General features: G+C 36.7%; 1 protein-coding gene across 1 annotated transcript in view; it reads left to right on the top strand.

Moving 5' to 3' along the window:
- LOC115436359 (mitogen-activated protein kinase kinase kinase 5) overlaps positions 1 to 23,620 on the top strand; it is a 37,562-nt gene extending 13,942 nt beyond the window's left edge. Inside the window, exons 9-28 of the mRNA XM_030159213.1 lie at positions 9 to 159; positions 2,909 to 3,013; positions 3,259 to 3,308; positions 3,809 to 3,904; positions 7,881 to 7,965; positions 8,494 to 8,627; positions 9,850 to 9,977; positions 11,164 to 11,300; positions 11,837 to 11,942; positions 12,015 to 12,172; positions 12,665 to 12,866; positions 14,379 to 14,547; positions 14,894 to 15,056; positions 18,484 to 18,669; positions 18,789 to 18,894; positions 19,088 to 19,334; positions 19,485 to 19,600; positions 21,650 to 21,747; positions 22,965 to 23,041; positions 23,207 to 23,620. Coding sequence (XP_030015073.1) covers positions 9 to 159; positions 2,909 to 3,013; positions 3,259 to 3,308; positions 3,809 to 3,904; positions 7,881 to 7,965; positions 8,494 to 8,627; positions 9,850 to 9,977; positions 11,164 to 11,300; positions 11,837 to 11,942; positions 12,015 to 12,172; positions 12,665 to 12,866; positions 14,379 to 14,547; positions 14,894 to 15,056; positions 18,484 to 18,669; positions 18,789 to 18,894; positions 19,088 to 19,334; positions 19,485 to 19,600; positions 21,650 to 21,747; positions 22,965 to 23,041; positions 23,207 to 23,303 — 2,611 coding nt within the window. The 3' untranslated portion in view covers positions 23,304 to 23,620. The remainder of the gene's footprint in view (positions 1 to 8; positions 160 to 2,908; positions 3,014 to 3,258; positions 3,309 to 3,808; positions 3,905 to 7,880; positions 7,966 to 8,493; positions 8,628 to 9,849; positions 9,978 to 11,163; positions 11,301 to 11,836; positions 11,943 to 12,014; positions 12,173 to 12,664; positions 12,867 to 14,378; positions 14,548 to 14,893; positions 15,057 to 18,483; positions 18,670 to 18,788; positions 18,895 to 19,087; positions 19,335 to 19,484; positions 19,601 to 21,649; positions 21,748 to 22,964; positions 23,042 to 23,206) is intronic.
- Positions 23,621 to 24,181: the final 561 nt, after the last annotated feature.

Genomic DNA, 24,181 nt, shown 5'->3' with positions numbered 1-24,181 from the left:
TTTCTCAGGTATATAGCGTCCATTATGGAGACATACATCTTGTACCGTCAGTTTGCCAAACTGCCTGAGGTGAGATCTCCCAAACAGGACATGTTGGACTTCTGGATGGAGCTGCTTCTGCAGGCCTGTAAACCTACCATCTCCACAAACCGCTGCCCAGTAAGTCAACACAGATCAGACTAAACGGCATCCTTCAGGACAACAAGCGATTCTAGTGGTGGTTATGTACAGATGTGTTCAGGGAAACTAAAAACACAGCAAGTTTATTACACCTTTCAGAACATTTAAGCCCAAACATTTTTCGCTTTGACCAAATTGAGCCATAATCTTTGCTAGCAAACGTTCGTTTATTTGCAGTTTTAACCCTGTATAGCATGGAAGTCATATGGAAGCCAGGAAAAGTGAAAAAAAAATAAATAAAAGAGGAAAAGAAAAGAAGAGGCAGCATTTTGGGGTTCATAATCCTTTTCCCATAATACCTCAATAATACAGGGGGGGTTGCAGGCAGAAACGCCATCACCAAATATTGGCTAAAAAAGGATCCTCCCTCAATCTCCTTGGTGATAAAAACTGTCAATCATATCCATTTAATGGAAATGATGACCTGCAGTCTCCGCCTACAACAACACAAGGGTGTAAAGTATTGGAAAAAATGGGACTTTTTCATCCAATCTGTGGATAGTAAACAGTATGTAAATGTCTGAATGTACCTGTTACCATTTCTATGTTTGTTTTGTTCCTTATACTAAAACAATAAAAAAGTACAAAAAAAAAATAATACAGGGTGTCCACAAAGTCTCTTTACAATTTAAAAAAAAAAAAAAAAAAAAAAAAAAAAAAAAATTATAACAAAAGCACTTGATGATATGTAATGGTGCTATGCTGCAGCCAACATGGCAAGAAATCCAGTACAGTTTTGATGTGCTTTGAGCAACTAAACAGGGTTCCCACGCATCCTGGAAAACCTGGAAAATGATTAACCAATTTTCCAGTCATGGAAAACATATGGAAAATGAGAAAGAAAAAGGTCAAATGTCCTGGAAACAGTTAAGTTATCCTGGAAAATTATTTATCCTTCCCCTGCCTTGTGACCTTGTCTGCCTAAACTGAGATGAAACAATGGAAATTTTTTTTCAGTGATTTATTGAAAATATACAAATATTTTAGAGGAAGTGCGGAAGAGAAAGGAACGGAGAAGAGAAAGTTGAGTTGGAATTGCCCAATTTGAACATTGTAACACCAGTTTGTCAGGTTAAAGAAGTGCTACGCTGTAATCTGTGGGTGTGTTTGCATTATTATGATACATTTGTCATAATTAGTTTTCATAGATAAATTATAGCCATAGACTGTACATCAAATGTCAGAATAATAAACATAGAAACAATCTGGGTAAATGCAAGTTACAACTGTAGAAAAGAACGCTTCCAAAGAAGGAGGGGGAATGGATTAGTGTATGATGTGATAACTTGTCTTTGTAGTGGCTGGAACTGTCCTGGAAAATAATTTCAGGTAAAGAGTGGGATCCCTGCTAATGGTGCCCATATAGGGGAGTATTAAATGAGGCAAAAAAAAAGCCTTCAATATCTACTTTCATTTTGTAATAATTTCCACAGATTTGTCTATTCATTTGCTTTTGTAATAAATTTCTGAAATTGTAAAGAGACTTTATTGGACACCCTGTATTGTTGATATTAGCTAATCTCATTTCGACATCCATGATAACAGCCTGGACACTGATTTCTATGCAGAGAACTTCACTTGTTTTTCACTCACTCCAGACTTCTCCTCTGTTCTATTCTTGTAAAGCGACAACACTAGCTCCAGACTCTCAACACAAACGTCATATAACAGGGTTCCTGCTGGGTCTTAAAAGTCTTGAATTTACAAATCTGCATTTAATACCTTAAAAAGTCTTTAAAAGGTATTAAATTTGATATGGTAGGTCTTAAGTTATGTTGCCATACATGTGTTTAAATGTGTCTGTTAAATGTCCAAGCTGCAAAGAAAGCAACATTAGTCTACTCCACTGGTTCCCAACCTTTTTTGGTTTGTGACCCCATTTTAACATCACAAATTTCTGGCGACCCCAGACATTCAAAACGGAGACATTTCTTTTGCTAAAGTTATTTGTTTTTGATCATGGAATTGTTTGCTATACTATGTTGCAAATAAACATTAATTTTAGACACCATTTAGTCTATATAATGTATATTATTATGGATGGAGGCAGAAAAGCCAGGTGTAGATTACTGCACAAAGTGAGAATTTTATTTTCTTTGGTCAGGATATGTACAGTCAGTCCAGCTTGGATTTACAAGGCTGACAATTAATACTGAAAAAACAATAACAGAAACTATGAATTATGAAAGAGCTGCAGAATCTGAAACCGACTACATTGAACATTTGAAAGATAAACAGTACCACAGTGCTTCAGTTTCAGCTTCACAGTTTGTTATGTCTTTTATGGATTGTGATGGTCTCTCTCAACTCACCATGTATTTTTTATTATTTTTAGTTTTTATTAAGTTTTCAACCCCAAGGTTGAAAAACACTGGTCTACTCAGTTTCACCTGTTCCAACCTGACAATTTATATTGAAATTAGGAACCAATTAGCACCAACTCTGCAGCCCTCGATGAGAAATGACATGGAACAGTGGGAATCAAGGTGTTGGAGTATGTAAATACATTTGCCTAAATTCTAAGAGTTATGGTTTTTTTGCCAGTGAAATAGACTGTGAAATGGGCATTAAATTCTGTTCTTAGTCTTAAAAATTCAACTTGTAGAAACCTGTAGGAACCCTGTATAAACATACAAGCATGGGTCAAAAACAAAAAGGAAAGAGGGTTAAAACAACTAAAGGCTCCATAATTTATTAATGTTAAGCCTAGTTTTCCATGTCTTTCCAGGTTCTTATTCTGGAGCCCAGTAAAGTCTTCCAGCCATCTATAGTATGTGTGAGCGAGGAGGATGAAAACCGCACCGTCCAACTGAAACATATCACTACATTAAAGGTACATAGACCCTTGTATCTCTGAAAGTACCTGTCAGTAAAACAGAGACGCAGTTCAAGACCTTTGTTGCGCACTCTCATTTATGGTTGAATGAATGTTTGATCAGAAGTGTGTGGGCGTGCTCTGACAGTCACAGAAAAAAAAAAGATTTAGCTCATACTTCATCCGTGAAAACAAAATCCGGTGTGAGCTGTCCTGCTGTGTGTAATGCACTTCAGAGTAAATGTCATTTTTTGCATCTACAGAAAGGCTTACACCAGTGGACTTTCCCGGCCTCTGCAATTCGGGGAGTGAGGTACACTGGAGCCCAGCATGTGCTAACATCTCTCAAATATCTGCTCTGACTTTTTGGGTGTGTTCAAGCCCACAGCACCAGCCACGGGACACAAAAACATCTGCGTTGTCTGGGAAACCTTGGCTGCCTGTCAGATTTCTGCTCTGTCAATATGGTTTCAGGCTTTGCTTCTTTGTTATGCGACCCCGGCTTTTTATTGATTACTTTTTTTTTTTTTTTCAACTACTAATCATTGCAGCTGTGTACTTTAGCGCTGTTTTGTCTGCTGATTTGCCACTCGGCCAGTTTAAGCAAATTTTAACAACAGAAAGCAAACACGGTTCTGAAAAGTGCTGTATTTGAGAGGTAGAAACCAAACTGCTGCTTCGCTGGAACAGAAAAGGGCGCGATCAATGCAATCTGTTTATATCTGTATCGAGGCCTTTTATAGCCAAAGCAAACAAAAGAATGACTGATTAGAGTGCGTGAATTATTAAAATCTGTTTCTTTTTCCTCGTCAGCGCTTCAAAGATTGATGAGCGGAGCTGCTTCCTGTATGTCCATTACAACTCGGATGACTTCCAGCTATGCTTCCCCTCAGAGATTCACTGCAAAGGGTGAGCGACTTCCAGACTGGCTCAGATCCAGCAGGACCTACTGTGTTTATTTTGTGCGTCAGTCAGTGTGAATGACCTGACCATTGACCAGCTGACGGCCACAACAAAGAAAAACACACCATCTGACTGACAGTAGATAGATGGGCAGATACTCACTAGGCCACAGCGGTACATGTTATGGAGGGATAATCCGAGGTTGATTGACAAAGACTGTTGGTAAACTGGCATCTTAAAGTGTGAAGCAACTGCACTGCATGAGTCATACTTCCTCTAATGCCCTCCAGGAAATCCCCTGGACCGATTCCTGCACTGAAATATATATTTGACCTAAATGAAATCACTTCAAAAAGATTTAGTTTAGTGTCACATTCACCCGCAAAATCCAGCTGCACTCTTCAGTAGAATAGAATTCACTCCCACTGTACCAGAAGTTTCCTCATTTTCTCTTTCTTACTTACCAGACAATAGTACAGGGTTTCTGCAGGTCATTAAAAAGCATTAAAAGTCATTAAATAGATTTTGTGAAAATTAAATGGCATTAAAAAGCATTAAATTCAATGTCCAGAGGCATTACAAAATTAAATACACCTGATGAGGAAAGAAAGCATTGTTATTCACAATTTATTTTGATTATATAAACATTTAATAGTTTTGATCAGAAGTATAGTGTGATGATTGACAGGTGGAACCTTTTAATTGGCTATTGTTTATGGCCGATGCACGAAGTCACAACACCAGATGCTTGGAATGCAATGTGCTGTGAGCATGTTCATGCTGTGGTGAAAGAGTGGAGGGAATATTAGCAAATGTTGGAAAAATGGGAAAGTGCAAGTTTCAGCAGAAGTGATTGGAGGAGGAACTATTCAGAATCTGGTCAAAGCCTGTTGACAGTAAAAATATATATAATATTGTATCTGCAGTTGGATATGTGCATCACATTTGTTAAAGTGGCATTGAAAAGGGCATTAAAAAGCATTAAATTAGATCTGCTGATACCTGCAGAAACCCTGTAGTAATAAACAGTAGTAAATGATGGGAAACTAATGTATTTGTATTGCACCATGGTCTTGACTGGAGTAACAATGATGATTTGTCATAGATAAGATAAGTGACTGTTTCTTCTAAACATCATCTCCGGTGAAACTGCTGGTCGGATTCATTTAAAATTTTATATGTAGGTTCCTTGGAACAATGTCTACTAAGTTTGTTCACAGTTTTGAGAAATTTAGATTTTTGAATTTTTGACGAATTTTTGAAATATAAAAAATTTGCTTTTACTTATAATGGGTCATATTTTGAAGACTTACAACATGGAAATGGTTACAGATATCAATATAGTTACTGTTGAGCACTGATAGGAAGTCATATATGGACTTTAATTTGGGCCCATGACCTTTGACCTTGAGTGACCTTAAAGGGTTGAACTCAAGGTCACCAATGTTTAGATAACATGGAAATGGTTACAGATATCAATACACAGTCCCAGAAAACATTATTAAACCATCAGAAGTCATCAAAAACAATGGTTATGCAATCAAGTACTAACTCCTGTGTGTATCATGTGACTAAAACAGACAGAAAAGAAAACATGGAATGCCTAAAAGCACTGTTTTTGGCAGTACAATGCCATAGCGATTGATGTAAGAACTTAAGTGATTTTGGTTATCGAGAAAACATAGAAAATGGCTAAATATCAGCTCTGAAATTAAACTGTTACGAGCTTTTTTTGTTATCATTATATTTGTCCAAATAAATTAACCTTTAGTTGTACCAGGGATTAAAATGAACAAGAAACTGAAGAAAACAAGGTGGTCTAATAATTTTTTCTGCAACTGTAGTTACTATTGATCACTGACAGGAAATCATATATGGACTTTCATTTAATAAGTTCAGTTCTCTTCCAGTCAAAGTACCACCCGCTTTTATTGGGAGGTTGATCTGCATCAAGACCACAAGACTCTAACATAGACAGAACCTGACAGCCTCACAAATTCCTATTCCCATTGGTCCCATTTTCTTTTTCTACACAGTGGTAGTTTGGATGTCATATAGTTATTAGGTGTGTCTGATATCTTACCTCAGTCACTGGTGGAAAAAGTATTGAAGCATAAAGTACCAATACAGCCATGTAATATTATTCCATTATTAGGATTTTTTTTTTTTTTTTTAATTTAACTAGGAAAAATTGAGTCACTGAGATTAAAAATCTCTTTTGCAAGGATGTCCTAGCTAATATAGCAGCAGCAAAAGGTTACAGAAAATAGACCCATACCTTCCCACTAAAACATACATAGTGAAATGTAGTATTTGAATGTTCCCAGAGTAATGAGAATACCTGAGCTCATGTCACTCCAAACTTTTCCTTCCATCTTCGGACAAAAAAGTGAGTCAATCGGACAGTGTCTGTATTTTTAAATTGCTGTTGACCTCAGCTAAATTTTCACTTTAAAAAAATGTTAATTGCACTTTAAAAACTCTCAAACTTTCCTGGTATTACTAAATTATTGTTTGTTTTGCTTTATTATTAGCTGTCTTTTAAAACCTCTTTTCTTTCATGGCGTGTACTGCTGACCCCTGGGCCAGGTTGCACTTTGGAACTCTTATTTGGTTAAATAAAGGATAAATAAAAAGATAATAATATTAAAAAAAAATAAAGCACAAAAAAATAAGCCAAAAATTGAAACAGAAAGGTAATGGGATCTAACATCAGAAAAAATAGGAATGGCAGTCAATGGGGAGAGACTAAACATTTTTTTGATTTCATTGAATTGTGCCACAATTTGTCAATTTAAAAGACAGTTTATGTTTTGAGAAAGTCCTACGTTATGATAAGGCTAATGAACATCTAGTTTAGGCTTAAACAGTTCAATGGACTCAATCCCATATTTCACATGAAACACGTCACCAACACCGAAACAGCCATTGACACACAGTATTTCACCTCATTCCTCAAGAGGGAGGGCAAAAGTAATCAAAGAAGCGGAAATCACTACAGGTCTGGTCATGTTTACGCTGCAGAGACGTCTTCAGCAGATCTGAAGCAAGAAAGTTCAGGTGATGTCACTTGCACAACTTTCAGGTTTGTAGTCTTAGTATTTACATATTCTCACAGTCTGATATTGTAACATCCGTACAACACACTGCAATAGTTTAAATAAAAAAGCACCGTAGGAGTAAATGATGCACAATTCAAACGGGGTCAAAAAATCATTTGTTTCTCACTACTGTGTACATGTACAATGTGTAGAGAAATGAGGTCTGATGGGGCACAACAGGAAGCAGTGGGACTTCACCTACTTACTCTGGGGAAGTTGGTAACATCTCATAAACATCTGAAATATGAGCCTTATTACTTACAGCTTTTTATAAGATGCCAAACCCCCCAAAAAACCCTCTGGTTCAATCCCTAACATGCCATATTTTACCTAAAAGCTCTTTATAGGGTTCCTCAGGGGGTCTTAAAAGTCTTGAATTTACAAATCTGCATGTAATGCCTTAAAAAAGTCTAATAAATCTGATATGGTAGGTCTTAAGTTATGTTGTCATAAACCTGTTGGCTGTATTGTGTTTAAATGTGTCTGTTAAAAGTCCAAGCTGCAAAGAAAGTGACGTTAGTCAACTCAGTTCCACCCATTTCAACCCGACAATTTATACTGAAATTAGGAACCAGTTATTGCTAACTTTGCAGCCCCTGGTGAGAAATGACTTGGAACAATGGGAATCAAAGTATTGGAGTAAATGAATGCGTTTTCCTAAATTCAAGGAGTCATTAATATTTGCCGGTTTGGCTGTCAAATGGGCATTGAATTCTGTTCTAAGTAGTCTTAAAAAGGTCCTAAATTTAATCTGTAGGAACCCAGCCTTTAGTTACACCGCTGACCTAAACTGATACTTGTAAAAGTTTGATTCATCACATACTCACCATCCCTTCATGTTTTTTATTTAAATTTTTTTTCTTACATTGTTCTCCCACTAGTTTCTGCGAACTGGTGAACTCTCTGCTTCAGCAGGCCGAAGCCCCGGCTCAGGACCTGAACCCCCTATCTGATGGAATACTAGAGGTCGGTACAGTCCTTCACTCCTCTGATGCAGAGTGGGTACTTTTTAAGTCTCACTCATTTAGACGAAGAGAAAAACCATAGCAAGATAAAAGAAGAAACACTGCAAAATCAAAATCTTACCAAGTGTATTTTTTCATTTCTAGTCAAAATATCTCATCACGCTTAAAATAAGACATAATCACCTAAAGAGTAACTTTTCAGTGAGATATAAGAACTTGTTTTTTGACAATAGATCTTAAAAATCTTATTTCAAGAAATCTTACCAAGATAATTTTCACTTGTTCCATTGGCAGATTTTTTTTGCTTAATTCAAGATTTTTTTTGGTTAATTCAAGATTTTTTTTTTTTGCTTAATTCAAGATTTTTTTGCTTAATTCAAGCAAAAAAATCTGCCAATGGAACAAGTGAAAATAATCTTGGTAAAATTTCTTCAAATAAGATTTTACCATACCATACTATAGTCAGTCTACAGTTTGCTTATTCAACCGTCACATTTTGCAAACTCTCTTATGTCATCTCATTTGCCAGTACATCTATGAGACCAATGAGAATGGGGACAAGGTGGTTCTGGGTAAAGGTACCTATGGTGTGGTGTACGCTGGGAGGGACCTGAGCAACCAAGTACGCATTGCCATCAAAGAGATCCCCGAGAAGGACAGCACGTGAGAAAAACACTCAGTTTGTTTTTTATTATGTAGACAGTCATCTTCTGCCAGGAGGCATAAGCCATGTTTCTCACAGAGATATTTTCATCAAAATTGCCTTAGAGGGGAAGGATTTGGCAGTGATCACTCAGTGGTATGCTCTAGATCCACAATGCTCTTTGAAACTCAGGGGAGATGGATGAGTGTTTAGACTTTTACTATAATCGGTAAAAGTTCTGGCTCATATTACAATGTTATGTTGTTACGGATTTCTCTGAAGAAAAACATCATGGTTCTGTTAGTTTTCTAGTCATTGTGAAATATAATCAATACAAAACTAGTCCAAAGTTTTAGAACTCAGACCATTATAACTATTAAAAGTGTTTGGTTTTTCCTTTAGAGAAAATAGATATCTGTTAATTTCATTTAATGTCTCAGTTTATTGCCTTTTTCTTTGCAATTACACTGACAAAATTCTGTCTCCAGCAGTGTAGTATTATCCAGTTACTGCTCCACAAGGTGTAATTACATAGTCTCTAATAACATATATTATAGACAGGAGATTTGAAAGGAATTATCTAAGGAGGGAATTATATAACTGTCAGGATGGAAATTGTTTTGCATAACTTTTCTTATTTTGGTAACAATTAAATGTTTTTTTGTTTTTTTTTTTTAATTTTGTAACTTTTTCTGTTTTCTTTTTCAAAAGAAGGTTTAAGGTTACTTTAACTGTAATTTTAAGAAATCACATCAGCTTGAGATGTAGTAAATAGGAACAGTGTTAATTAATTAACGTCAGTCAATGGAATTCTGTATCTTCCGCATTGTTTTTATGTTTTCATCAGTCAAAAACATTGGGGTTTTTTTATGGATAATTCAACTTTAACTTGGTATTTCAAGCTTTTGTGTGATTTATATTTCTTATCTATTTGCAATATGATTTCACATAAGGATGAAAAAATACTGTTATGAACAATAATTCCTGTTTCCACACACAATATTAACTTTTATTATTTCAGGTTACTTTGTCAACAGTCATTTTACTACTATTCTATTATGTCTTTTGTTTTAGTTCACTTTTTTCATGTAATATATCCATGACTGACTGATACTAGTTATGTTGTTTTTTTCTACAACCACAAGCATTTCCTTTGGGATCATAGCGTTCTATCTTATCTTATGCTTTATGATTGGTAAATATTTGACATAACTCAAACCTTTATTTCTTTGTGTCATTCAGGTACTCCCAGCCCCTTCACGAGGAGATAGCGCTGCATAAAAGGCTGAAACACAGGAACATCGTCCAGTACTTGGGTTCTGTCAGTCAGGACGGTTTTATCAAGATCTTCATGGAGGAGGTCCCTGGAGGTGCAGATGTTTAACACTCAGACTGACAGCACTTAATGTCCTTTACTGTATCTTATTAGTCAAACCAATACGCACAAATCTAAACTGGTCACGGTTCAAGCCTTAAAATACAAAATATTGTGTAATAAACACATCTGTGGTGTTGCAGTAATATCACCCACAATTTATAATTCCATACTGGTGTGGAGGTCACCAGATGAGCTTATATTCTCTAGGTCAGAGGAGTTTCATAAGGAAGCCTGTCCATTTCCCACTTACAGCTACAGCTTTTCTGCTTAGCTGTTAAGGAAGTCTGTCCTTAAATAACAATCTGAAGGTAGATTTTCTTTGTGAATGTGTTATTGGGTAATATCTACTGGAAGGCAGTTTTAAGGAAGTGGGTGGTTCCATTCTCATCCTGTTCATTGAAGAAAAATGTGTGGGACTGTATCTTAAAGCTTGACAGTAACATGACAATGGGCGGTAATTATTGGAAAAACAATGGTAGTAATGTAGTAATACTATGTGGCTACTAATGTAATAACCACATGAAAACTACAGTGCCAACCCATTATAAATTATTGGAAATGAAAATTGTAATTATCTTATGTGTATTAACAGTTTTCATTCTGCAGTACTGATGGGCTCTTGCCTCGTTGTGATGGTGTAGTCTAATATTATGATAAAATCTATGTGTAACAGGTAGTTTTTTTTACATAGTTATTACACAGAAACTATCACAGATAATTGTGTTAATAAATGCTTGGTTTAACCTGACATAATGAAATTGAACAAACAGTTTTCTCATCCACAGTTTTGGGTTTACACAGAAACTACCACAGTTGTCTCCAGCTATCAAGTCATCACATTAAACATATAATTTCATGTAATAAAAAGCAATGTTTGCTAAATAAGAAAAAGATCAGCGTTATAATTATGCCAAGGATTTTCATGGTTACTAAAGGCATTATTATGTGGCTATTATTTTAATAATTATATGGAAGTATTACATGATTACATTTATTACCAAACTAGTACCATGTTAGTAACCCAAAGTGCTGATGGAAAATGCCTTTAAATGTCTCCATAGCTTGGTTTAAATGTCCAGATGTGCTGAAGCTCAGAAACAGTAGATATTTAGTATTTTCATATGTGAGAGAAAATGCATTATGTGAGAAAAATGTCTCCTTCTAATTCTTGCCTGTAGGGAGTTTGTCATCCCTCCTGCGCTCCAAGTGGGGTCCCTTGAAAGACAACGAACCCACCATCATCTTCTACACCAAACAGATCCTGGAGGGGCTCAAATACCTTCACGACCATCAGATCGTCCACAGAGACATTAAGGTCAGAAGGATCCTGAGTGGAAAATAGCAGCTCACTCAGTCATTCACTCAGTCTGTACCAAATTCTTTACCAGAGTAAATGAAGACAGTGATGAAGAACAAAAGATATTTGTCATTGAAGGCAGCTCTTTGGGTTAAAGCAACTCAAAAACAAAAACAAAAATAGATGTTTTTTCTCCCTACAATTCCACAAATAGTCTAGTTCCACAGTTCCAAAAACTAGTTATATATAGAAATGAAAGAATTTCCATGTGTTTTATTTGAACATTTTTCTAAACATGTTGAGTGAATCCTCAATTCTCTATTGCAATCATTCCACCCATTTTCCCACTTTATTTTTAATAAATAAATGTTTTATTGGTTGGTGTATAATAATCTGATAGACTTACTACTCTTATTGCTGTCTTCAGGAGTATAAGTATGGGATTATCACTGATTTTGTATGTTTCCCAAAGCATCAACACAGTATATTATATATAAAGCTATGGAAAAGTTTATGTGTCATGTTAATATGTGGAAAATGTGTCTTCACTGCAGGGTGATAATGTCCTGATCAACACTTATAGTGGGGTGTTAAAGATATCCGACTTTGGAACCTCCAAACGTTTAGCTGGAATCAACCCCTGCACTGAGACATTCACTGGTAAGTATTTTTAACATACAGGACGTATTACATTTCAAGAAACTTGTATGAATGAGCATGATTTTCCTGCAGGAACCCTCCAGTACATGGCTCCAGAGATTATAGACCAGGGACCACGGGGTTATGGGAAGCCAGCTGACATCTGGTCTCTCGGGTGCACGATTATAGAAATGGCTACAGGAAAAACACCCTTCCATGAGCTGGGAAGTCCTCAAGCTGCCATGTTTAAGGTAAGAGAAGGGAAAGATGATCAGTTTTAGAGGTTTAGGTGATAAGTACGTGCAGATACATTTCACAAATCACAGTTTGCTGGAGTTCTGCAATTCAGTCTTTATTGTAAACTGTACTGCAAAATAGTACTTTGTAAAATGATGCAACTGTGAGTCATTCTTGGAACACTCACAAATAGACGTCAATGTTTCCCCACCTTTTTTTTTTGGGGGGGGGGGGGGGGTGGCTCTACTCTTCACCAATAACAAAGCATCAGCACTTAACTCAAATAGTTTTTACAACATTAGTAGGTTTTTGTTTGATGAATGAAGAAAACTGGGGCTCAAACCAGGGAAAACCCACTCTATTACCTGAGCCACAGCCATTAACACAGTTTCTCCCCGCTACATGTCAAGGTTGATAATATGTAAAGAAAAAATACAGATGGATCATGTTATGTGATATACAAGGAACTTCATAGCAAGCATTGCAGACAGATCGTCTCTTTGCAGGTTGGCATGTTCAAGATCCACCCCAAGGTTCCGGAGTGCATGTCTGATGAGGCGAAGGGCTTCATCATGAATTGTTTTGAGCCAAACCCAGACAACAGAGCCACAGCCACGGAGCTGCTGGCAGACACTTTCCTCAGGTCATCCCCTAGAAAGAAGCCCCGAACGCCGCAGGAATCGGAGCCTGTAGACTCTCTTTCTGCTGGTGAGACTTCAGTTTTGTATCTTATGTGTATTTATTTGTGATGCCTTTATCTTTATTCTTGTATTGTACAGCTCTTTGGTCAGCTTTGGTTGTTGTAAAGCACTTTAGAAATAAAGATTGATTGGCTGATTGATTGATCCTCTTCCGCTTACTTAAAGGGTACTTGTAATGAATTTTCATTGCTAGTTATTTCAAAAGATCATGTATAATACTAGTGGTTCTGTCAGGTAACTTGAGTCGTAGGTCATTGTCAAATGTTGAGTACTAAGTCCCTGCAAGACATGTTGGCTCCTTCACGGGCTGTTCCAGCACCGATAGTGACACAGACTCATATTATCAGATTACCTGGGCTGTGATGGACTGGTCCCTGACCCCGTGCAGCAGACACCAGTCTAGGATGACACATTATCAGCCAGTGCTGGGTCATGACTCTAGGACAATGGTGGAGTGCAAAGCTTATGGCTGCACAAACAACAATCACCAACACGTGCTTTAACTCAATTTTGCTCACTGACTGCTGCTTGTTTACTCACACTCAATCACCTAGAAACAATGCAGCTATGTCACTTATGGCCGGCAATGACTGCTTCCCATAGGTTCTGCCCCTGCCTGTAATTCATGCAATAAAAAGGTCCAGTGTGGCGCATTTATGGTGATTTTTAAAATTTATTTGTTTATTTTTTTACCGGCAAAGCACAATTAATGTCGAAAGCATGACTAGTATAGATACACTTTAATGTTCTTAGTAGTTTTCCTCTATGTTACAGGTGTCAAACATGCGGCCCGGGGGCCAAATCTGTGGGATGAATTTGTGAAATCCAAAAATTACACCAAAGATATTAACAGTCAAAGATTTTAGAATAATTTTAGTTCAGGCTTCACATTCAGACCAATTTGATCTCAAATGGATCAGAGCAGTAAAAAATTATAATAACCTATAAATAATGACAACTCCACATATTTCTCTTTGTTTTAGTGTAAATAAATAAATAAAATTACATGAAAATGTTTACATTTACAAACTGTTCTTTCACAAAAAATGTTAATAACCTGAACAAATATGAACAACCAATTCTGTCTGTTACTAAATGTTTTGTGTATTTGTAGATCCACTGTGATCTTGTAATGAACCTGTGTAAATGATTAACTGAGGCAGAATATTGTTAATATTGCCCTTGTTTTTGTTAAAAAATGTCAGCTTGTTCATGTTATTCCCATTTTTAAGGAAACTTTGTAGACATAAATATTTTTATAATGCTACTTTACTTTTTTCCACTGTTATTGTTTTACTGGTTTGGCCCAGTTGAGATCATATTAGGTCAAGTGTGGCCCCAGAACTAAAATGAGTTTGACACCCCTGCTCTATATGGTTAGGGTTCCATAGTTTCCTCTCTGCATCACATTCCTTCTTCTCTTCCAGTTTTCTGTCTCTTTGCTGTTTTTTCTCATTGCACATTTACTGTACATTTACATCACTAACCTATCTAACCACTATCATGTTGGGTTTTGCAGCCGACTATCACCGCAGTCTGTCTGCGCCTATCTCCATCCTTGTGGAAGACACTGATTCGTACTCTGGCTCTATTGACCTGTCTTGTTCGTTGGACCTCAGGTGGCATCAGTTGCCCCTCAAAGCAGATGAAATCTCAGAGAGTCCCCCCAGCACCAGCAGCTTCCTGCCGTGAGTTAATTTACCTCTCAAGTCGAGATAAAAGCCTTTCAGTCTTTGTATCGGCCAAGGTTCTGCAGGATCTTACATCAGGGGCAAACCACACAGTGGTTTCACTCACATCAGTATAATGAGGCTACATCCTGTGTTGAAAAGGGTTTATTTGTTAAAGAGGAAAATGCCACCATCTGCGGATAAACCTCCTATTACTTCTGAAATAGTCTCAGTTATTGCTATCTCTATTTAAATTTCTGTATTATTGACAGATTGGCAAATCAGTGAACACATTTCTTATTCTTTTCTTATCTTTCTCTGCTCTCTGATGATGTTTAATCTCTTTACTTTTCCTGGTGTCCAGGGTTCCAGACGATTCTACAGACATGAGTAGTCCAGCCTCAACAATGGAGAGCGTTGGCCTGTTTATGCTGAGGAAAGACAGCGAGAGGAGAGCCACGCTGCACCGAGTCCTCACTGACTACATTAGCCACGTTGTTAGACATATACAGGAGTTGATGCCTGAGGTTGGTGAAGGAAACTCACATCAGAGCATAACATGGAATCCTATGTGAGCTACAGTATCGAACACAGAGGCCTGTTTCTACAGAGTCAAACTAATGTTGACCTGTCATAACCTTCTCTTTATCAGACTTACTTTAGTTTACTGGCATATTCAGCATGTCTTTATGAAGTCTGCAACTAAAGGTGTTTTGCTGCTGAGAAATGAAAAAAATACATGTACATTTGAATTATCCTGCACATAAGTTGCTTGGTAACAGTTTTCCATGGGACAAATATAGCTGCTAGTCTAGGCCAAGTTTTTCCTTCCTTTTTCTGTCTTTTTGTTTTTTTTATTCCGCAAGAACGCAGACCACACAAAGAATGTGTAACATCATAACGTCAGCCTCCATTAACACAAAGACACAGGGGGAATGACTTAGACACAAGAGTTTTCTGATCTGTTTTTCATAGTTTTTAGTTGGTTTTGGATAAAATAAAACTGTTCACATTATTAAATTCATGGAAGAAAGCGTACTTGGATTTACACTGTTGCCCATAAAGTTGAAATAATTCCGTTTTTAGACACATGCCTCTTTTTATTCCTATTTATACACATTAGTAATCACCTTTGATCAGGTACAATGATTATATATTGAGTCCCAGTTACACTTTATTCTATCAAGAATAAATGTCATTGTCACATTCATTTCATGAGAAGAGGTCAAAAATGTTTTATTTCATCTTTAAGGGCAACAGTGTAACTTCACAAATAGATCAGATCCTTTCATTGGCTAATTACTGCAGAGATATTAATATGTTTCAGCTGCAACATGTTCTTTAACTGTAACTGATGCAACGAGTAGCTTCTCATTTCTTCAACAACCATCAATTTCAACAATGGAAGAAGATCATGTGGTCTGTGAGTCCAGACTGACCCAGTTCCAGGGTGATGGATGCATCAGTGTGAGATGAAGTGATTACCCATCATGCCTAACGCCTACAGTACAAGAGCTGGGGTTGATTCAATCGGTCAGGTCTTGGTTCAGCAACATTTTATACCCAAAAATATTGTAGATAAATGTTGTGACATTGTAGGAGTTTATCAAACTGATGCCACAGTGAATGCCTGCTATAATTAAGGCTAATGGTGGGTAGGGGTGTTAGAAAATATCGGTTCTGCACTATATCGCGATATTTCATTTCACAATACTGTATCGATATTAAAAAGTACTGTATCAATATTTTTAGGTATTTATTCAAATGCAGATATTATGGAGGTTCATTTTTGTTTTTCAGTTTTTCTTTTTTGTTTATATTTTATTTATTATTATTTAACACTCTTTTATTACATAATAATAGTTCCTTTGTTGGGATTGCTCAAAAATAATGTTATGATGTTAGTTATGAACTAATAGAATATGAACATTTGAACAGGATCTTAGACTGTAATGTCTGTAAAATATAATTTAACTTTTAACACAGGAAAATTTTGCGATATAACATTAGATCCTGTTGTGATCAAATAAAAATGTTTAGTATTTGTGCATATTTCTGGTGTAATTCCATTCTTCCAAGAAATAATCTTTAAAAAAAGAAACAAAACCAATAAAAAAATTGCCTTTTTAACAGTATCATGATATATCGTGATATATCATATCATGATCCTAGTATTGTGATTTGTATCGTATTGCCAGATTCTTGCCAATACACAGCCCTAATCGCGGGCTGACAAAATATTAGTGTGGGACTAATGTGTAGCTAACAGTAGTATACAACATATTGCATGGCTGGCACCCAATGAAATAACATAAAAAAAATAAAAATAAAAAAAAAACATGATGATAAACAAGCAGGGGGAAAAAAAGTCAGGTTTATGCACATGTGATACCACTAAAGTGATCAGTCAAGTAATAGCAGGATGTGGCTCTGTGGTGGTTCTCTAGCAGTGTTGCCAAATATGACTGACAGTTTCCAGCCCAAATCCAACATAAAACCCGCCCATCTCATTAAAAACCAGCCCGAATTTCAACTTCTCCAGAGACTCGTGTTAAAACTATAAAAATATTATATGCATTATAAAGAACACGTCATAAGCACAGTGCACTTGGTGCGCTGAATAAACATAGAACAGAACATGCTGCTACCCTTCGGCCAGAATGGACGGACGGACTGACTGACTAACAGACGAACGGATGACAAAACCATTACAATACTGGCTGAAGGGTAAAAACGGTAACATAAGCAGGTTCCCCGCAGAGTGCAATCAGACAATCAAATAACCAACACAGATTATCTTCCCAATCAAGATGCCATAGCAACTGCAAAAAAAGTTTTCCAATACCAGTATCAAATGTGAGCAACCAAACAACTAAAGCCAACTGTAAACTTATGCGGTTTGACACACGAACACCCACACACCTGATTGAGTAGTTGATAATGAATCAGCCACCACACTTAAGTCAAGTTAAGCCAAATGTTGTGAAAACCAGCCCAAATCTTATCAACCTGCCCAATGCCTTTTTTTCCAGCCTAAAGTGTTCAAAACCAGCCCAAATGGCCAGGAACTGACCCTGTTGAGAAACACTGGTCTAGAGAATCTCTAGAGTCTAGATCAAGGGTGTCAAACTCATTTTAGTTCAGGGGCCACATTCAGCTAAATTTGATCTGCAGTGGGCCGAACCAGTAAAATAATAGCATAATAATCTATGAATAATCTCAACTTCAAACTTTTCACTGTTTTAGAGCAAAAAAAGTACATTTACATTATGAAAAGGTTTACATCTACAAACAATCCTTTCAAAAGGTGTGAATAACATGAACAAACTGAAAAAATAAGTGTAATTTTAACAATATTTAGCCTCAGTTTATCATTTACACATGTACATTATAACTTACAGATCACAGTGGATCTACAAATACACAAAATATTTGGTAACAGGCAGAATCTTGTTAAAATTGTACTTTCTTCTCTTAAGGTATTTCAGGTTCATATTTGTTAAGGTTATTCACATATTTTGTGAAATTATACTTTGTTTTAGTGTAAATAGATGAAAATATTTACATTTACAAAGAGAAAATTTTGTAGTTGTCATTATTTATATGTTATTATGATAGTGTTTTACTGGTCTGACCCATTTGAGAGTGAATTGGTCTGAACGTGGAACCTGAACTTAAAGGACTGTCAATATCTTAGTTTAATTTTTGCATTTCACAAATTCATCCCAAGGGCCAGACTGGACCCTTTGGCAGGCCGGATTTGGCCCCCGGGTCACATGTTTGACACCTGTGGTCTGGATGAAGGAAAAACCCACTGGTTCTTAGGACTAGAGCAGACCCTGATCCTACCAACCCAGAACAAGGATTCTGTTGTGGATTGTGGAGAGGAGTATCTAGGAACAGCACTAAAATGAGAAAAGTAAAGCCCCATATCCTCTTTTTTCCTGTTTGTAGAATGGGGATGGATCAGGCCTCACTGCAGACCACATCACTGAGCTCATTAGTTGCTTGCGAAACAACATCCATTCCCCAGACAGGAAACAGCTGACCAGCAGTCTGCTTGACCTCCGGAAAAAGCTGGTCTCTACCGCAGTACCTCTTAACAACCTGCAGGTGGTGCTGTTTAGCTTCCAAGATGCTGTAAGTTGTTTTGGCTCCAGATACACATATTGCTGGTAGTGTTTACCATATTTTGTGTTGAACATTATTTCAAATATTGGGTTATGTCTTATCTTTTCAACCTGTCTGCGCCATTGTAGGTGAAGAAGGTGTTGAGGCAACAGCAGGTGAAACCTCACTGGATGTTTGCATTGGACAATCTGCTGAGACAGGCGGTGCAGGATGCCATCACCGTTCTCCTTCCAGGTACAGCTGACATACAGAGAATATGATATTAGAGCTATATTTGTGGAGAATCTGGTCAGACTGTACTTAGGATACATTTCCTTTCTCATCATATATCAAGTGTGAATATTTATCACTTGCTTACTTTTTGGGATATTCATCTTCTCATCCTTTTGACTCCTGCTTCCTATACCACCCTCTCTCACCATTCCAGAGCTGAAACTCCAGCTGCAGTCATCTTTTGAGAATGAGGACAGCAGTCCCGAGGAGCAGTCTGCAGACCCAGACACTCCTGTAGTGCTGGTTCCTGAGCAGCAGGTGGAGCAAAGAGACATATATCAGATGGTACCCATAAATGAGAGGTTACCGGTGGTTAGCCCTGACTCCCCAACAGACCTTGTCCTGAACTCAAACTGTCCCCTCAGTGAAACATTCAGAGACCTACGAGCAGAAACTCACAGGTATTGTAAATAAAGCATTCATTACATTACTAATAACAACCTTCAGCTCTAACACTGGCATCTCTATTACATACCACATAGTAATTATCAAGAATCTGAAGTTACCCTGCTTTGTGCTGACTAATGACAACCTTTGCCACTGTGTTCCAGACTGCTGAATCAGCTGAGTGAGAAGGAGAAAGAGTACCAGGAGCTGCTGAGAAAATCTGTCCAGAGGAAACAGGAACAGATTGATGCACTGAGGGAAGCAGCAGCATCCACCTCTGGTGATGATTTGAAACCATCTAGTCTGTTTCTTCCCTGTAGATAGCATTGGAATATTGGTGTCAGTGCAGGCATAATGAAAAGAACGCCACTGGTGCTGATATAAGTCTGATTAATGAGCTCAGATCCAGATTTTAGATATAGAAGAGTCATTCTAAAGTATGTCATGTATGATACAGAAATTTGTATTGATGTTTAACTCATAAAGATCCAAATAGCCACTGGTGACCAAAACCATCTGCTGATGCAAAATGTTTAATAAGTTCTGATCCGTTAATCCTGTCAATGCATGTAAACAATTGATGTCAAATGCAGTTTGTCACCTTTTCATGGTCATCAGATATGACCCATTTGGACGTTCAGAGGCTCCATAATGAATGTGGAAACACCGTCGTCTTCTACAACATTGATTCACCAATAAAACCTATGGAGTTGGATCAATGACAGTGGATGGAGATGCTTATATTTGTGTTCAGTTGATGATATTTTTTCTTAAAAAGTCATTTTTCCCCAGTTTTTTCTGTTTCTGATATAATAATCTTTGAATTTACTCTGAGCCTTTATGAACAGCTATATGATCAGTGAAATAAATATAGGAAAATACGTGATTTTCACTGAAAAAATGCAAAATACAGAAGATAATGTGATAATAAATGGTGATAAATTGCTTAAGAAAGATTACATCTGCAGAAAAATTAATTTGGGAACTGACACAAAAGTAGCACTGGGTCTGTATGGGTTAAGTTTTAGACAGTAACTGTCATTTAGGCATACTGTTATCTCCAAAATCAAAGCCATGTAGTTTGGCCAAGGAAATTCATTACAGAGATGTGGACTTTTTTTTTTTTTTTTTAATAAATGGCCAAAGTACAAAATAGAAATTAATTAATTATTTAGTTAGTAGTTCTTTAGTGAATTCTTACAGTACATGTTGAGAAGAATACAACAAGAACCAGTTAAGCAATCGTAGCTTATGGAAATAATGGTAAAATATGTTATTTTTATTAATTTCTTCTATTTTTTATTATTACGATAATTACAAATAATTGCAGTTTGATATAATTACTGCTTTTTTTCCAGCACCAATGCTAATTACTACCAATAACTGACCAAGAACCAATATGCAAACTCTAACATAAAACTTTGCTGAAATATCTTTATGCATATGTTTACGGTAATTAAAGGTATTTATCATAAAGTTAAATAAACCAGGGGAAAAACCAGTGACTTGTCTTCACTAGTCACTAGGCAGCTGATGTATCAAATTTTTTTCCCACTTCTCCAGTGGACAATATGACGTGAGGGGGCATTCATATGCAGTTTTCATGTTTGTAACTAGTATTGACCATAATTCCCATAGCAGACTGGAAGCTGCAGTGACTGGACAGGTCAGGGCTAGCTGGTTAGCATGCTAACTTCAGCAGATCACCCTGTAATGCAGAAGTCTACACTGATGTCTTTGACATGTCACCAAAACTAACTTTGTTTAGTTCATTTTAAACTTGTTAATACATGCTGAAAATACAGTTCAGTAGTTATCAGGTGACCCCAAAATTATCAAGTTCTAAACAGTTTTTGTCAAATAAATTGTCTTCTTAATATAAAATTACTACCAATTCCTTTGCCATGAGGTTATTCACTTTCAGTGTATTTCACTGTGACTTACAAGTTATTATTTATGTTGCAAATATTCCAATGTAGAAGTGAATGTGTTCATATTTACAGATGTTGTATGTATTTGTATTTGTTTGCCACATTCGAAGTGATTTTAAGAGTTCTTTTTATTCCTGTGATTCACAGTACAAGCCGTGACAGGATCTGTTTTACAGTCATTAGCTGTTTCTTAATGCTTGTACTCATAAATCCATGCCACGCCTCAGCTTCGGGCTGACTGGTTTCTGTGGGAGGCGTGGAGCATCGGATCAGTCGCTCATGTGCTCAAACTTGACTCGTCAGGTTGGATAATGATTATGTAATGAGTGTGGCTGAAGAAAAGACAGTAACTGATGGTGTGAGATCTGGTCTGATATTGTAACGTCTGTGTTTTTCAGATGATGGCCTGGCTTCACAGAAAAACTCTAATCCAGAGGTGAGGTCGATGGTGCGCTGGCTGAAGGCTGTCCCTGTAGATAAAGACGCTATTGATAAGGTACGCACACACACACACACACACACACACACACACACACACACACACACACACACACAGATGGACAGCTTGAGCTCTAGAGGCTAATTGTACATACGGCATCAATGAAAACTATATACTTATTTTTTTGTTGTTTTTTATAAATACGTATTTGAGCAATGATTTCTGGCTGAGTTTATTTTAACAGCTCAAGGCCTATTGATGCATTGATTGTGCTGTAAATTCACAGCATTCAAAAATCACTCTGCCCCAACAAATCACATGTGCACAGTTCATTGAGCACTTTAAATCTCTTTTCAAGATGCAAGTATTTGCACTGGCTTTTCATACAGGCGTGTGAGTTTTATTACCCCGCCCCATGAAGGGGAGGCAAGGGGTATTATTTTTGGTTCGGTTTGTTTGTTTGTTTATTAACACTCTAGCAGCAAAACTATTGGTTGAATTCATACCAAATTGGGTTTATAAATTGCTAGTGACCCAGAATAAATCTGATTACATTTTGGTAAAAGTAGGTCAAAGTTCAAATTTATTATGAATTTTTTTAATCTTTTTTTTTTTTCCCTTCCATTTACTTTTAATGGGCAAAATTTCACGTCTGTAGCAGCAAAACAATTGGTTGAATTCATACCAAATTGGGTTTATATATTGTCAGTAACCCAGAATAAATCTGATTACATTTTGGGAAAAGTAGGTCAAAGTTCAGCTTTATTGTGAATTTTTTAAGTCTTTTTTTCCCTCCCATTTACTTTTAATTGGCGAAATTTCAAAATAACTACAAAAATATTAATTTTATTTCAATTTACTTCAAACTTGGCACATATAAAGAGGCAAGTGATACACTGACATCAGCACACACATAGACATGATGACATCATATGTCTGTAGCAGCAAAACTATTGGTTAAAAATATAATAAATTTGGTTTATAGAACAACTAAACAAAAAAAAAACAAAAAAAGGAATAGGCCAGAAGCAAAAGCTTGTTTTTTGCCTATCCTTTTCACCTGACACACCACTTACATTAAATTAAGTTAAATGTGTACATCATTAAGGATTCGCATTATAACAAAATAATCAATAACAACAAAAACACATCTACCATCTCCACTTATTAAGCTCATATAATAAAAAAGTCAAATGTGAAGTTTTCATTGATGCCAAGTGTAATTACTCATCCACTTCCTGTTAATTCATGCATGTTTGGCCTTGCATTTGTAGTTGGTGTCCCATGACTTTACCTTGGACTGTCTCCTCATCATGGCCTGCAGGGATGATTTGATGTACTGTGGAATAAGGTGAACTACTTCCACACATCACCCTCTCACTGTCTGTCCATGCACAAAGAGCCCAGATAGAGTTCCATGTATTGCTTTAATCTAATCTGTGGCATTTAAGTCTCTTCCTCTGGTAGTCTCTTATATCAGAGAAACATTTCACCATGTCTGCTATCGCTTTTTTAGAGGCGGAATGCTGTGTCGAATCTGGGCGGCCATCACGGCGCACAGGAAAACCCAGCTGAGCACACACACCGAGGAGATCGAGGACACGGTTCTGTAACAGCTGCTGATGTTGTAAATCCCAGGACATATTTATTGACAGGTTGGTCCTGTGTCAGGCAGACGGGAAACAGATGAACTCAACTGACTCTGCAAGAAACTGATTTAAAGCAATACGGACATGAGCTGTACCGCTGAACTGTGAATGTATTTTTGTAATGATACTGTTTGTGAATGTAAGCTAGGAAGCAAAACTTATTTTAATAAATAAAACTTTGTCAAGTTATTAAGGGTTGTGTTGGCTTTGAACATAATGTGTGTAATTTCTGCTGCTAGGAGTCTTTCAGTCAAAACAAGGATAAATGCACTATAGTAGATGACATAATGAAGTACGTATATGGTTGAAACCAATGTACAGGGTTTCTGCGGGTCATTAAGAAGCAAAAAATTAAGGCCTTAAATGGAATTGAAAAGCATTAAATTCAATATCCAGAGGCATTGAAAAATTATATACACTTGATGGAAAAAAAAAGCATTGTTATTCACTGTTTATTTTGATTATCGGCTAAAATTTACTTAGGGTGTCAAATGAGTGGCCATTTTTGTCAAAAAAAAGTTGTAAGAAATGCATAGAACTGTGTTGAAATAATGCTAATACATTTGTGCACAGACTACTGATATTATTTGACAGTGGAAACTATATTTTCAGAAATATTGGATTTTGAATAGCACGTGTATGTGAAAACTTTTGCTGGTGGACGGACGTGACATTACCCATGATGATCTGGTCAGTACCAGTACTTTATTAGTAATAAACTTATATACTTACTATTGCTAATTCTCCTCTTATTCATAAATGTTAGTATTGTGGATCTAAAACAATAACAGCTGACACAAAAACACAAAATGTGGCAGTGGACGGATGTGACATGGTTGTTA

Source organism: Sphaeramia orbicularis, chromosome 16 (assembly GCF_902148855.1).
Source record: "Sphaeramia orbicularis chromosome 16, fSphaOr1.1, whole genome shotgun sequence".
NCBI classification, from domain to species: Eukaryota; Metazoa; Chordata; class Actinopteri; order Kurtiformes; family Apogonidae; genus Sphaeramia; species Sphaeramia orbicularis.
This window is presented reverse-complemented; position numbering and strand designations above follow the sequence as displayed.